The sequence below is a fragment of the Octodon degus genome, unplaced genomic scaffold, assembly GCF_000260255.1.
Source record: "Octodon degus isolate 3935 unplaced genomic scaffold, OctDeg1.0 scaffold00054, whole genome shotgun sequence".
Taxonomy (NCBI): domain Eukaryota; kingdom Metazoa; phylum Chordata; class Mammalia; order Rodentia; family Octodontidae; genus Octodon; species Octodon degus.
In genome coordinates this window covers 4,804,903-4,817,712 of record NW_004524630.1, presented here as the reverse complement: position 1 = coordinate 4,817,712, position 12,810 = coordinate 4,804,903, and the positions used below count along the sequence as shown (strand labels likewise).

The 12,810-nt window shown below is 43.4% G+C and overlaps 1 protein-coding gene across 1 annotated transcript in view; it reads right to left on the bottom strand.

Annotated features, from left to right (window-relative positions):
- Positions 1-10,177: 10,177 nt before the first annotated feature.
- The window catches only part of Tcea1 (transcription elongation factor A1), a 96,954-nt gene continuing 94,321 nt past the window's right edge, over positions 10,178-12,810 (bottom strand). The window contains exon 17 of the mRNA XM_004633373.2: positions 10,178-11,641. Within this exon, the coding sequence (XP_004633430.2) occupies positions 11,633-11,641 (9 nt within the window). The 3' untranslated portion in view covers positions 10,178-11,632. The remainder of the gene's footprint in view (positions 11,642-12,810) is intronic.

The window sequence follows — 12,810 nt, the reverse complement described above, 5'->3', positions numbered from 1 at the left end:
CAGGCTCCAAGCGTATTTATTATGAAGAAAACGCTAAGAGAACTACAGGACTACACCTAGCACAGGGGATGTAGAGGTAGTGACAACTTCTGGGGGGCTACTTTAATAACACACGCTTCCTTTGTGCAACATAAGGCCATATGTTCAGTGTAAACTGCAGCCAGCTTTAGTGATACCTCTGAGGGAAACTGGGATTTGGCTGCTTAAGAGATGGTCGCGGGGCTGGGTGTGGTGGCGCACCTGTAACCCCAGCACTTGGAAGGCTGAGGCAGGAGGATCATGGGGAGTCCGATACCAGCCTGGGCTGCAAAGTGAACTCAAGGACAGCCTGAGCTGCATAGTGAGACTGTCTCAAAAAGACAAAAGAAAGCAAATATTTACGTTTACAGGGCCAGAAGTACCTCCTGCTGGCCAAGGGTGCGCTGGAGCGCCCCCCTTCCCAGCAGGTGCGTCCATCCACAGGAACAGGCCGGGCCGCTCTTGCATGAGCCCAGCCACCGCTCATCCCCAGAGGACAACGTCCAGGTGCTCCTCAGCGGCCTTCTCATCCCTCCAGGCCCGGCCTGAGTACTTCACTTACCGTCGCCTTGACAAGACCGAAATTCACGCTTTAGACGCATGACCACGACTTGCACAAACAGTAATCCACTTTGTCCTAGCGTATGTGTGTGTGTCCACAGATATGTATGTGCACACCCACACCTGTAATGTGCTCTCATGTGCGTGGGTCTCGGATGTTTGGTAAGAGAAGCAGGACTCAAAAAATTCTTTGATTGAAAAGAGTTAACTTATTTTATGATCAGAATTTTTACGTCTCCTACCTTGGTCACAGTAAGAACAAACTTTCTCCATTCCTATTATTGAAATATGGGCATTTTCACTCCAAAAAATAAAGCACAAGAGTCTTATCTCCATTTCAATTTTTCCATATGTAAATATTTGAGAAACACCAGTGAGTAGGGACGCGTGTGCGGTGTCTTAGCTCACATCAGTGTTCTCAGATGCCGCTGCTTCCAGCACAGGCAAAGGGAATAACTTGACAGCTTAAGAGCGAAAATAGCTCGGCATAAAGAAACCACCCGGATTAAACCTCTGCATACAATTCAAGGAAGGGAGGCCAGGCCACCTCTGCATACAATTCAAGGAAGGGAGGCCAGGCCGCCTCAGGAGGAGGTCAGACCTTAGTGTTTCAGACACTGCTCTCTGCTCCCCAGGACAGACCAGGACAGACCCAGGCTTTTGGTCTGAGCTGCACCCCTTGATTTTGAACTAAGTTACTACCCAGACTGGGCTGACACCTGTGACTTTTCTGCCTCAGCCTCCCAAATCGCTGGGATTTGGCTGGGTGCCATCAGCCGTCTCGAGCATCTCCCTGGGCCCTTCCAGTGTGACCCAAGCTCTGCTACTGCTCAACTCCAACATGAAACCTTTGCCCAGCTCCCTCATTCGTGGTAAGCCATCTATCTGCTCTACATGCAGCCTGCCCAGCTCCAACCCCAGTACCTCCTGGGTACCCGCACATGCGGATCGATCCGCATCTGCTCACTTCCATCAGCCTGCTCCCAGCAGTGTGTCTTCCTTTCTCTCCAAGATTTCAGCCTCCCATGTGGGTTGGTGATTCCATTAATGGTTGTGTAATTAAGACACTGATGAGTCCAATGCAGTGCAGTGGCTGAAACACAGGGATGAAGAGAGGAGGGGAGACTGCCGGGCAGTGGAGGCGTTTTGGTGGTGGGACACAAAGCGAACACTACTGAACAAAGATGGGGTGGAGAGGTGGGGGTGGCTGAGGCTGAAAGGGGAGGTCACTGCGTGGCCCCACATGAGTGTAGGGACCACACTGAGGATGCAGTCACTGGATACTAAAAAGTAGGTGGCAAGAAATGGGTGGGTGGCAGGCCCTGGAGGGTCGTGGCTCAGGCAGGACTACTGGTCAGTTTTTCAGAGTAGGCAAAAGAGGGCCTGGAGGGAGGTGGGAGTAAGTGCAGAGCGAGGGCCTCCAGGGCACAGAAACTCAGGTCCAAAGACCACGGAGCAGCAGTGGCCTTGGCTCAGGAGAGAGGGCAGCGTATGCCCGCCGGCGGAGAGGGCCCTCAAGGCACCTCCAGCCGAAAACGCAGTGCTGCCTCAGAGGCCTTGTGACATCAGGGACAGCCCCCAATGTCAGGCCCTACCTCCCGCCCTTCCAGGCACCACACAGATCTCTATGGTCTGCTGTCGCTATTTGCTCGCTCCTGGGTGGCGGAGGGAGCCTAGCAGTTCAGGCCTTGGGCTCCGGGGCCCGGCTTCAACCTCCCCCACTGACATGTTGCAGTGTGGGCTTAACCTTCCAGGGCCTGTTTCATTTGTAAACATGGAGATAACAAAGGGTACCTGCCCTTAACACTGCTCTGAGGACTAAAACTGACCGAGGTAACCAGGTATAGTGGCACACACCTGTTATCTCAGCACTCAGGAGGTTGAGGCAGGAGGACTGCAGCAAGTTCAGGGCCAGCCTGGGCTACAAAGTGGCTCAAGGCCAGCCTTAGCTGAACTAAGCAGTGAAACTATCTCAGAAAACAAAAGTAACCCTAATCCAGATAAACTAGAAGTACGGTATGTTAAGTTATTGCTGTCATTACTTAATCATTAAATGACAGCCCCTAGGATTTGGGCTTTGGCTTGCTTTTCTAGTGTACATGCTTTCTGCTGGTTTTCATATCCACCCCCCCCCCAACTGCCTGAAATACCTAGAGTACACTGGAGACGACCCACCCATGAAGACCCGGCCTCAACTGCCCCAACCTGCACCCAGCCGTCATCTCCTCTGATCCAGCGCTCAGATGGGCAAGCCCAGACTTCTGCCCTGTGCACCTCACCTCCTTGCAGGCTACCCCGGCATGACTCAGCAAGCACAGATCTGGGGGTGTTCATGCCTCCCTTTCCTCCCGAGATTTCGCAGCAAGGTGTGCCAATTGCTCAGCATGACCCATGAGCCCCCTGCCTCCCCGCATGGGATGACCTGGTCTGACCCCTGACCTAGCTTCCCTATGTCACTGCCAAGGCCGCCCACTCCTGCCCCATCTCAGCCCACACACACCACCCTTCCTGTCTTCGGTGACCTTTCTCACACACAGCCCTGCTTATCACTAACCCTCCACTCAGAAGCTTCAGGAACCACTGACTGCCTGGAGCACAAACACCAGCTTCCTAGCCTGGCCTGTAAGGACCTCACTACTCTCCTCCTCTAAGCAGGAGCCACCAGCTGACAGCGCCAGGCCCAGTGTCATACCTAATGTGAGTACCGGGTGTCCCCTCAGGGTTGGGACACCGTGCAGACACTGACCACCTGCTGTCACACGTAATGCTCGTGTACAGTCTCTACTAGACAGCCAACCCTAGCTTACTCATGGTGTCTTTCAGTCAGCTTAGAGCCAAAATCAATAAACATTAGCATTACAGACTTCGTACAAAATAAAATTGCAGCTCCAAATTGTTTCCAATGTATACTCAGAAAGATACCGCCATCGCCTGTATGCCGAGTTCACTACTGTGGGTGGACAGCCCGTAAACCCCGTATGAATCTCAAATTAGCCTGCAAATACAATTCCAAGATGTTTGCTTTTAAGTAAAATTGGTCTTGTTGGGATGGCTGGCTCTCCATTTGAACCAATGGATACACACTGCAAATGGTTTAATGATCTGAAAGTTTTAAAAGAATGTAAGTATACTAGAAGAAAATGTAGGAAACATTTTTATATTTTCTTTTTTTTTTTTTTTTTGAGGAAGCGGGGATTGAACTCAGGCCCTTGTGCTTGCCAGGGAAGCGCTTATTCCACTGAGCTATCTCCCCTGCCCTCATTTTTATAATTTCTAATGAAAATAGTTTTCCTAAGACAAAATTCAGAAACCATGAAATACTAATAAATTATAAAGTATCTTCAAATTTCACACCATGAAAAATTGATAAACTTCAAGTTCTAAATTAGGGTATGGATATATACGTTTACAGACATATGTAGAACATTTCACAACAGCAAAGTACATTTTCAAATATAGGATATTTTCTAAGACAGGCCTCAAGTGATGTCATGAAACAAGTCTTAATGAATAAAAGATAGAAATCATACCAAGAATCTGCCAACCACAATGGATTCAAACTACAATAAAATGAAAAAACTGAAAAATTCATAAATACGTGAAAACTTACATGTTCCTGAATAGCCAAGGGGTAAAAGAAGAAATCAGAAGGAAAAGCAGGAAATGTGTTATGACAAATGAAAACACACAGCAAAAGCTTAAGGAATGCAGCAAAAGAAGTCCTAAGCGATAAGTTTATTACAATAAGCCATTAGAAGAAAAAATACTTCATATAAATGAACTTACCTCAAGAAGCTGGAAAACACACCCTGCACTCTGAAAGGCCAGAAGCTGGAGGAAGAGCCCGGTGAGGACTCTGGCACGAGTCCCGATGGCGGCGACAGTGGCTCCGGAGGAAGAGAATTAAAAAGGAAAACTAATCTTTTGTGCAGCTGATGGTATAATTGCCTTTTGATGCTAATGTTTTGGAAGAACCTTGAATGCTGGGAGACTTTCAAACCCTGCTGCTCATAATCTTCAGTCCTTTTTTGATCACTTTAGATTTTTTTTTCTTTTTTTTTTTAATTGGCAGAACTGGGGATCGAACTCAGGCCCTTATGCTTGCCAGGGAAGCACTTATTCTACTGAGCCATCTCCCCAGCCCCTTTTTTGATCACTTTAGAACTGGGATTGCCAGGTAGAAGTTAGTTTACTGATAAGAAGACATGACCATTATCTGCCTACCTCAGGAGCCTCGGTGGACTGGAGCACACGTACCCAGGAGTACGTGTACCCATCTCGTACCACTCCCGCGTAGGGCTCTATTCTGGTGTCAAACGTTGACAACGTGAGGACTGACTTTCTAATTAAAACCATTACTAAACAGGACAAGGTGTGGCTTTTAAACTTCTATTGAAATAGCATATTTTAAAATGTCTCTTGAAAACACTGAGTACCAACATTTATTTTGAGCCAGTTTCTGTTGCCATTGAGAATAAATGAAAATATGTCGGAAAAAAAAAAAAAAACTGGGAAACAATAAAATTATACCCAAAGTTAGTGTAAGGAAATAATAAAGATTAGAGCAGAAATTAAAAAAAAAACTGAATAGGAGGGAGAAAAGCCAATAAATCTGCCAATTTAAGATAAAATTGGCAGACTTTCAATGAGAATACGCAAACATGATCAGAAATGAGACACTATAGAAATGTTTATAAGAATGTGACGAACAAGTATATACAACAAGCTCCGTAACATAGGAGAAAGTGAGAAATTCCTAGAAACACAATATGCCAAGATAGAATCATAAAAAAAAAATCAGACTTTGATTACTGGTCAGAACAGTATCAAGGAGACAATCAGTAATAAAGTCTCCCAAGAAAGAAAACCTCAAGTGTAGATGGCTTCACTAGTGAATTCTGCTAAACATTTACTACTTACTTGTTTTTTTTTTTTTTTTGAGATCAAGTCTTGCTATGTATTCCAGGCGGGCCCTAAGCTCAACACATAGCTCACTTTGTCCTCTGCCTCAGCCTCTCAAGTGCTGATACTACAGGTGTGTGCCACCTAATGTAGTTTTACCAGACATTTAAAGAACCACCAGAGGCCGGGGAGATGGCTCAGTAGGATAAGCGCTTGACTGGCAAACACAAGGATCTGAGTTCAGTCCCTGGTTCCACCAACGGAAAACAAACAAAAAAAAGAACCACCAAGGCCACTCTCCCAAACTTTTTTTTTTTTTTTTTTTTGAACCGGGGATTGAACTCAGGCCCTTGTGCTTGCCAGGGAAGCACTTATTCCACTGAGCCATCTCCCCGGCCCCTTCTCCCAAACTTTTCCAAATAACTGAAGAGCATTTTCAAACTTAATTTATTGAACATAGAATTACTGGTAAGTCAGAAAACATGTAACAAAACTGTAGGTCAATATCCCAGTGAAGGTAGATGTACAAAACATCAGCACTAGCAAGCTAGTATTATGAGATGATAGCTAGCAGGTAGAATGCTTTGATTTGTGATAACAAAAATGACCAAAGTTTAATTGTGGTTATAGCTGTACGATTTTGTTAACATGCTAAAATCTATTGAATCTTACATTTAACTTTGTAAACTGTGTGGTATGTAAATCTAGCTCAATAAAATTGTTTTATATTTTTAAAAATGCTATTTGAACTCAACAGCACATAAATGAGCCACATCATCAAGTGAAATTTACCTCTGAGATGGATGCATGATGTTTCAACAATAGAAAATAAATCTGTGATACACACAAAAATCACCTCAGCAGATGTAAAAAAAAAAAAAAAGAGCACTTAACGAAATTCAACATAATTTCACAACAGAAACTCTCAGCAAATCAAAAATAAATTACCTCTAAGTAATAAAGGTTATTATTGTGAAGAGCCCACAGTGAACATCATATCAACAATTAAACCTTTTTCCTTTAAGGCTGGATACAGAGAGAGTGCCTGCTCCTGCCTCAGCACAGGAGCTATTTCTACCCTACTCAGCACCTGGAAATTACAGCCAGAATACTGCAAGAGAAGGAAATTAAAGGCATCCAAATTACATTTGCAAGTGAGATCTTTTAAGCAGAAAATCCTAGTCTCAACAAACATAACCTGTTAGAATAAAGGAATCTAGGGGCCAGGGAGATAGTTCAGTAGAATAAGCGCTTGCCTGGCAAGCACAAGGCCTGAGTTCAATCCCCAGTTCTGCAAAAAAAAGAAAAAAAAAAAAAAGAAACCGAAATTCAATAAAGTTGCAAGATACAAGTTCAACACATAGAACTTCTATACATTAACACCGGTTTAATTGAAAAATAAGAAAGCAACTGATGTTCAGTAGCATAAAAGATTCTTAGGAATAAACAATAAGGTGCAAGGCACACTGAAAACTACAGGGTTGTTTTATTTTTTTCCTGTACCAGGGCTCCAACTCAGAACCTTGCACTTGCAGGCACTTACATGGCTATCTACCAGGCCGAAGCTCTGATGAAAGGAATGAGACAATGTGCTCCCTCACGCCAAGCTCACCTAGCTCTGAAGGGTTACTCACTGTCAACATTATGCCCACCGTCTTTATTACAAAATATACTGAAAGTCCTGGATTTTCCACAAGTGCTTCACTACTTTCAATTACTTCTGATACACAAGAGTTCACTGGCAGCTTTACCACTTTCCTTCCTGCCTTTTCAAGTTTGTCTCAACTTCAGGCAGGCTACAGTAAGCCTCTCCCGAAGCTTCCTATGCAAAACTGCACTGTTCCAGTATCACTTTCTGCTGTTCTTACTCATGCTTCTCTGTAAATTCATGTACTGCAAGCAGGGCCAGGCTGAAGCACAGAACCTCACAGTGCCAGCCTGCGGCCACCAGTCAGTTACCTGAGCCGGTGTGGTGGGCACTGAGCTTCAGCCATCGCAGTCACCTTAGCAGGGGTCACACTGCGTGGGGCAGGGCGCAGGCAGTAATCCTACTGCTGGGGTTTCTCCCCAAGAACTGAAGTCATGATCCTGAATATAAACAGGAACTCCACAGACAGTACCATTAACACAACAGGCAAGAAATGAGAAAGCACAAATGTGCAGACACGCCAAAGGATGAGAATATGGTCTACATACAGAAAAGGACATCCTGCCATAACGACAGGACTGGCAGGGCAAGAAGATGAAATAAACTAGCCAGAATTCTGATTTCAGTGCTGCTGCGGTGTTGCTTTTTGTGTTACCAAGTAGACTGGCATTATTACAAAATCTTTTTATTTCAGAGCAGTTCTGTCACCCATTTATAGGAATGTGGGCTAACTGAACCAGGCTACATGGCATGTATGATCACACAGGAAATGTTTCTACCTTTGCAGTCGTGGCTGTTAAGAAAAAGAATCAGCTGCCGTGAGAGGGCACCCATGGAGAGGAACCACGAGGTGACTCGCTGGAGGCAGTTACCTGCACCTTTATTCCCATCCTGTACATGAACAAACAAGAACACATACACATGAAAAGTTTTTCAATTATCATTTTTGCTTTACTTTGTCCAATTAAATCACCTAGAGTGAGTTATTGTCTCCCAAAATTCTAGCTCATTACAATTCTTCAACGTTGGTGTCTAAAAATATTACCAACCTGCAGTTAGCCATCCCCTTTGTGGGTCTCCAATCCAGGGAATGTTCTTTACACCCTCATTCCCACAGCCAAGAAATTACCACAAACATGACCAAGACCACTTCATGTGGCAGACATTCTTTTAGGTGAAGATAAAGCAGTTCTCTTGGTCACTTTCCCTACTGCTGAGACAAAATGTCCAACAGCCAACCTTAGCGGGGGAAAGGCTTATTTGGCTCAGTTTGTGGAGGTTTCACTCCATAGGTGGCTGGCGCCACGGCAGGGTGGGGCAAGACAGAGAAAGAAGTTCATGGCAGGCAAAAGATAGCAAAAACAAGCAAGCAAACCTCAGCAAGTCTTTCTGTATCTTCTTCCAAGGTGCCTGCCCTGGGATGGGGGCAGCACTCACACGCTTAACTCTAGTGCCCACAATCCCTAGCACTGGGCCAGGAATCAATGCCAGCATCACACACCACAGAACCAACCACCTATGGTGGCATGTGGCTGGGGGGGGGATCTGGACACGAACTCTAACAGCAGTGAACAAGGACTTTACCCACCAAATCACAGGTGTTGGTTATCTACTGTCCACAGTCCTGAGACCTTTCCAATGCGCGTCCCCACTGCTTTTGACTGACTTCATCATTTGCTTAAGGTTCTTCAACATAATGCCTCCATAGCCACTCTAGGAATTTGTGAGAAACTTTCTCTGTTCTGGTATAGTAATATTTCAAATGTGCTTGCTTTCTTGACATGAGATTTTCACAAGTAATCTGCTGTCAGTGATTATCCCAATCATGTTTCCCAGGGGAACACTCAATTCCTCCTGAATGGCTAGTTTTCTACTGCTAAATAGAAAGGGGAGAACAACTGTTGATTAAAACTCCACAAATCACAACACTTAATGGCAGCTTTATTTTGAAAAATGATTTTTTTTTTTTTTTTTTGGCAGACCAGGGATTGAACTCAGGCCCTTGTGCTTGCCAGGCAAGTACTTATTCTACTGAGCTATCTCCCTAACCCCTGAAAAATGAATTTAAATCCTCACACTATACTTTGACCTTTAAGAACAGAGTAAGTACAAGAATTCAAAAGCACTGCTGTTATTTCTTTTGTTGTCTTTGTACTTTAAACATTTTCCACTTGTAAGGTGTATAGATTTACATCTTGGGGCATACAGAAATATCTCAGAACTACTGCGATGGCTCAGCAATACTGACAGCCAAATGTTCACCAGCATCCATGTGAAGGAGAAAACGAAGACTGTTCTCTGCTTTTCCAGGACATTCATTGTTGCCACAATGCTTTTTTGAAGGGTCTACAGGGTATTCAGGGTCTCACTGCTAGATCAGACTCGTAGTGATCCGTCTGTTTACAGCCTCCTAAGAGCTGGGATTATAGGCGTGTACCACCAAGCTCAGTCTCAATTGCCCTCTTGGCCTGCCCCGGAGGTGGGGCCAGCAGGGCAGGCCCAGGATTGAACCCCGGCCCCTGCTTGCAGGTGCTTTAATCCGATGAGCTATTTGGCCAGCTCTTTGTTGCCACAACACTTGTCTAACTTAATTTTTTGGTATGCTCACTTAACAGTTAACTTTGTTTAGAAAGTAAGTATTATGTAAAATATTCCTTGTGACAACACTTCACTTTGTTACTCTTTAGTGGCTAACGCCTTTCAGCAGTAGGACACACATGTTATGTGAAGAGCACCCACGAGCCAGCACACCCAGGTCTGTCAGCTCAGAGCCACACTCGTCAGCAGAGGGCCAGGAAAGGAAAACACACTCACGCTAGGTATACTTCAAGACCAAGCTTCACTTTAGCAAAACTAATTTAAAAATACCTTAATACAGGAAAACGGGAAATTCTTTTTTTTTTTTTTTTTTTTTTTGGCGGAACCAGGGATTGAACTCAGACCCTTGCACTTGCCAGGGAAGCACTTATTCCACTGAGCCATCTCCCCAGCCCCTGGGAAATTCTTAAAGGTAAAACAAAATTCAATGTATAAATGACAAACGTGATACACAGTTAACAACAACAAAACTTTATTGAATTACAAATTTTAAAATCAGTTAATTTAAAAATGGAACTACTTTAATTTTAGTCTTCTTATGCTCATTCTCTCAAAACGGCACTTTATTTCTGAAATGATAAAGCAGATGGTTCAACTGAACACTAACAGGAGGAGGGCTGGTGCTTGGGGGCCGGTCCTCAGCACGGAAACTTAAATCTTCTTTTCTGTATTACCACAAAAGGACTCTGGGTTAAGAAAGGGGAAGTGGGGAGCAGAGGAGAGTGCAAAACATGTGCAGCGGTCCTTCTGCTGGTCCAGCGCAGTGACCTGGAGACTCATGCTGTGGCCGTGAAGGAGTGCAACAGCAACTGCACCCAGGAAACCATGTGAAACCTATTTTTCTTATTTTTAACAGAACAACTGGCATGTACTTAAACAAAAAGTAAAACTTAATTGTAAGATCTGGTTCGCAATTTTGTAACAGAAAAAGCCAACAAGACAGACTCAGAACAAAAACACTTTCTACCCATTTCCATCTGAGAAGACCACAGCTTTAATGATCTATACAATTTTTATGCTTAATCCTTGGTCAATACAGACTGCAAATGAAAATCAGGTCATGAACTCTTTACAACACTCACTGCCAGAGCACTAAGAACTGCTTCCCAGGATGTCTTCCTGTGAGGAAAAAAGTCATCAGAAGCTTTTATTCTCTGCCTGTGAGATTTATGAAAGCCTACTGCACCATTTTAGTTTCTGCAAAGCTAAAATATAAAGGCAAACGGGTAAGTAAATAATAAAACCAGAACGACTTCAACAAAGCCATATTTCCAAAAGTAAAATCTATTCAGAACAAGTAATATACACAAAGTGATGAGCACAGAAGAGTTAGCTACAGATGCAAAACTGTATCTTGTTATTGCAGGTTTGAGAACAGAATAATAAAATCAAATTTAGATACTATTTCAAGTATGTACAATTTAGATAAGCTGGACAAGTATTACTTGAATACACACCATATTTGGTAAACTTAAATTATATTACCTTTTTTCTTCCTCTAATATCTGAGGTACACGCCAATATGAAAAAAAGTAATTTCTATTTATTTATTAACAAAGAATAATTTCTATGTATGATTCAGACTGTAAAAAGTTAACACTTCAAGAAGAAAAAAATAAAAATAAATTGTCAAAAGTTTAATTGATAAAAAGATTAATATCAACTTACAAAAATGAAAAAAGAAGTACTGAAACAGATATCATACAATTATTGTATGGTTTTCCTACTAATCTGAAACTACAGAAGGCATTTGAGGAAGGGATGTTAGATCAAAAACCAAAAACTAATTTGTGGGATGTACGTCATTTTAAAAATCTGACTTGCAGGAAAACTAATTGCTCGGCCTAATTTTAAAGCTAATTACAAAATCCATTTTCTTAATGGTCCAGATTCAATTCTTCCAACTCAACAGAACTGTCAAAAAAAGAAAAAATATTTTTATGAGAACTTTAAACAATGATACATATCTCCCACTTAGTATCTACCTTATATTGTTTTTTTAAAAGTATGTTTGAGAAGATACAGTATTGCTTTCATACATAATCATCACCTATCTTAAATATTCGATTTTCCAACTTAGTACAAGCAGGCATAGTGGCGTACTCCTGTCACCCCAGCAGTTTGGGAGGCTGAAGCAGAAAGATCACAAATTCAAACTCTGCCCGGGCAAACAGTGAGACTCCCTCAAAATTGTATTTTCAAGACTGGGGACACAAGGGGCCAGGGAGATGTCTCAGTAGAATAAGTGCTTGCCTGGCAAGCACAGGGCCTGAGTTCAATCCCTGGCTCTGCCAAAAAAAAAAGATTGGGGATATAGTTCAGTGACACAGCATTTCCTAGCATGCAACAGGCCCTGAATTCAGATTCAACCCCCAATACTGAAAGAGACAGTCAGACACAGACATGGATGGATGGACAGAGACAACAGGCAGGCAGTTAGGCATGGTGGCATGCACCTGTAATTCAAGCACTCTGGGAGACTGAGGCAGAAGGACTACAAACTCAACAGAGGGGCAGAGGAGCTTAATGAAAGCCTGTCTCAAAATTTAAAAATAAAAGCAGGGTCTAAGAGATAACTCAGTGTGAATACTAAGGGTTCAATCCCAAGTGCCACCAAAAATATAAGAATAAAAAGTTAGCATAACTAAGGGCTGGCCAAATAGCTCAGTGGACTAAAGAGCCTGCTTATGCAAACGCAGTGGCCAGGGTTCAATCCCCAGCATGCCCTGCCAACCCCGCCCCTAGGGCATGCTGAGACACCAATTGAGACTGGGCGTGGTGGGGCATGCTTGTAATCCCAGCTCTTGGGAGACTGAACACAGGCGGATCACTACGAGTCTGATCTATGTAGTGACACCCTACAGACCCTGTAGACCCTCACTAAAATAAAAAAATGAAAAACATTTCAGTATCATTTATTTATTTAATTATTTATTGTAGACCCTTACTAAAATTTAAAAAGAGAAAGCATAACTAAAGAACAACATGAGGGGGCCTGGCCCTAGCTCAGTTCTTTAAGTGGCTGCTTCCACAAAGCTGTCAGCCTCAGGTTGCTGTAGTTCGATCCCCACAGCACTCCAGCC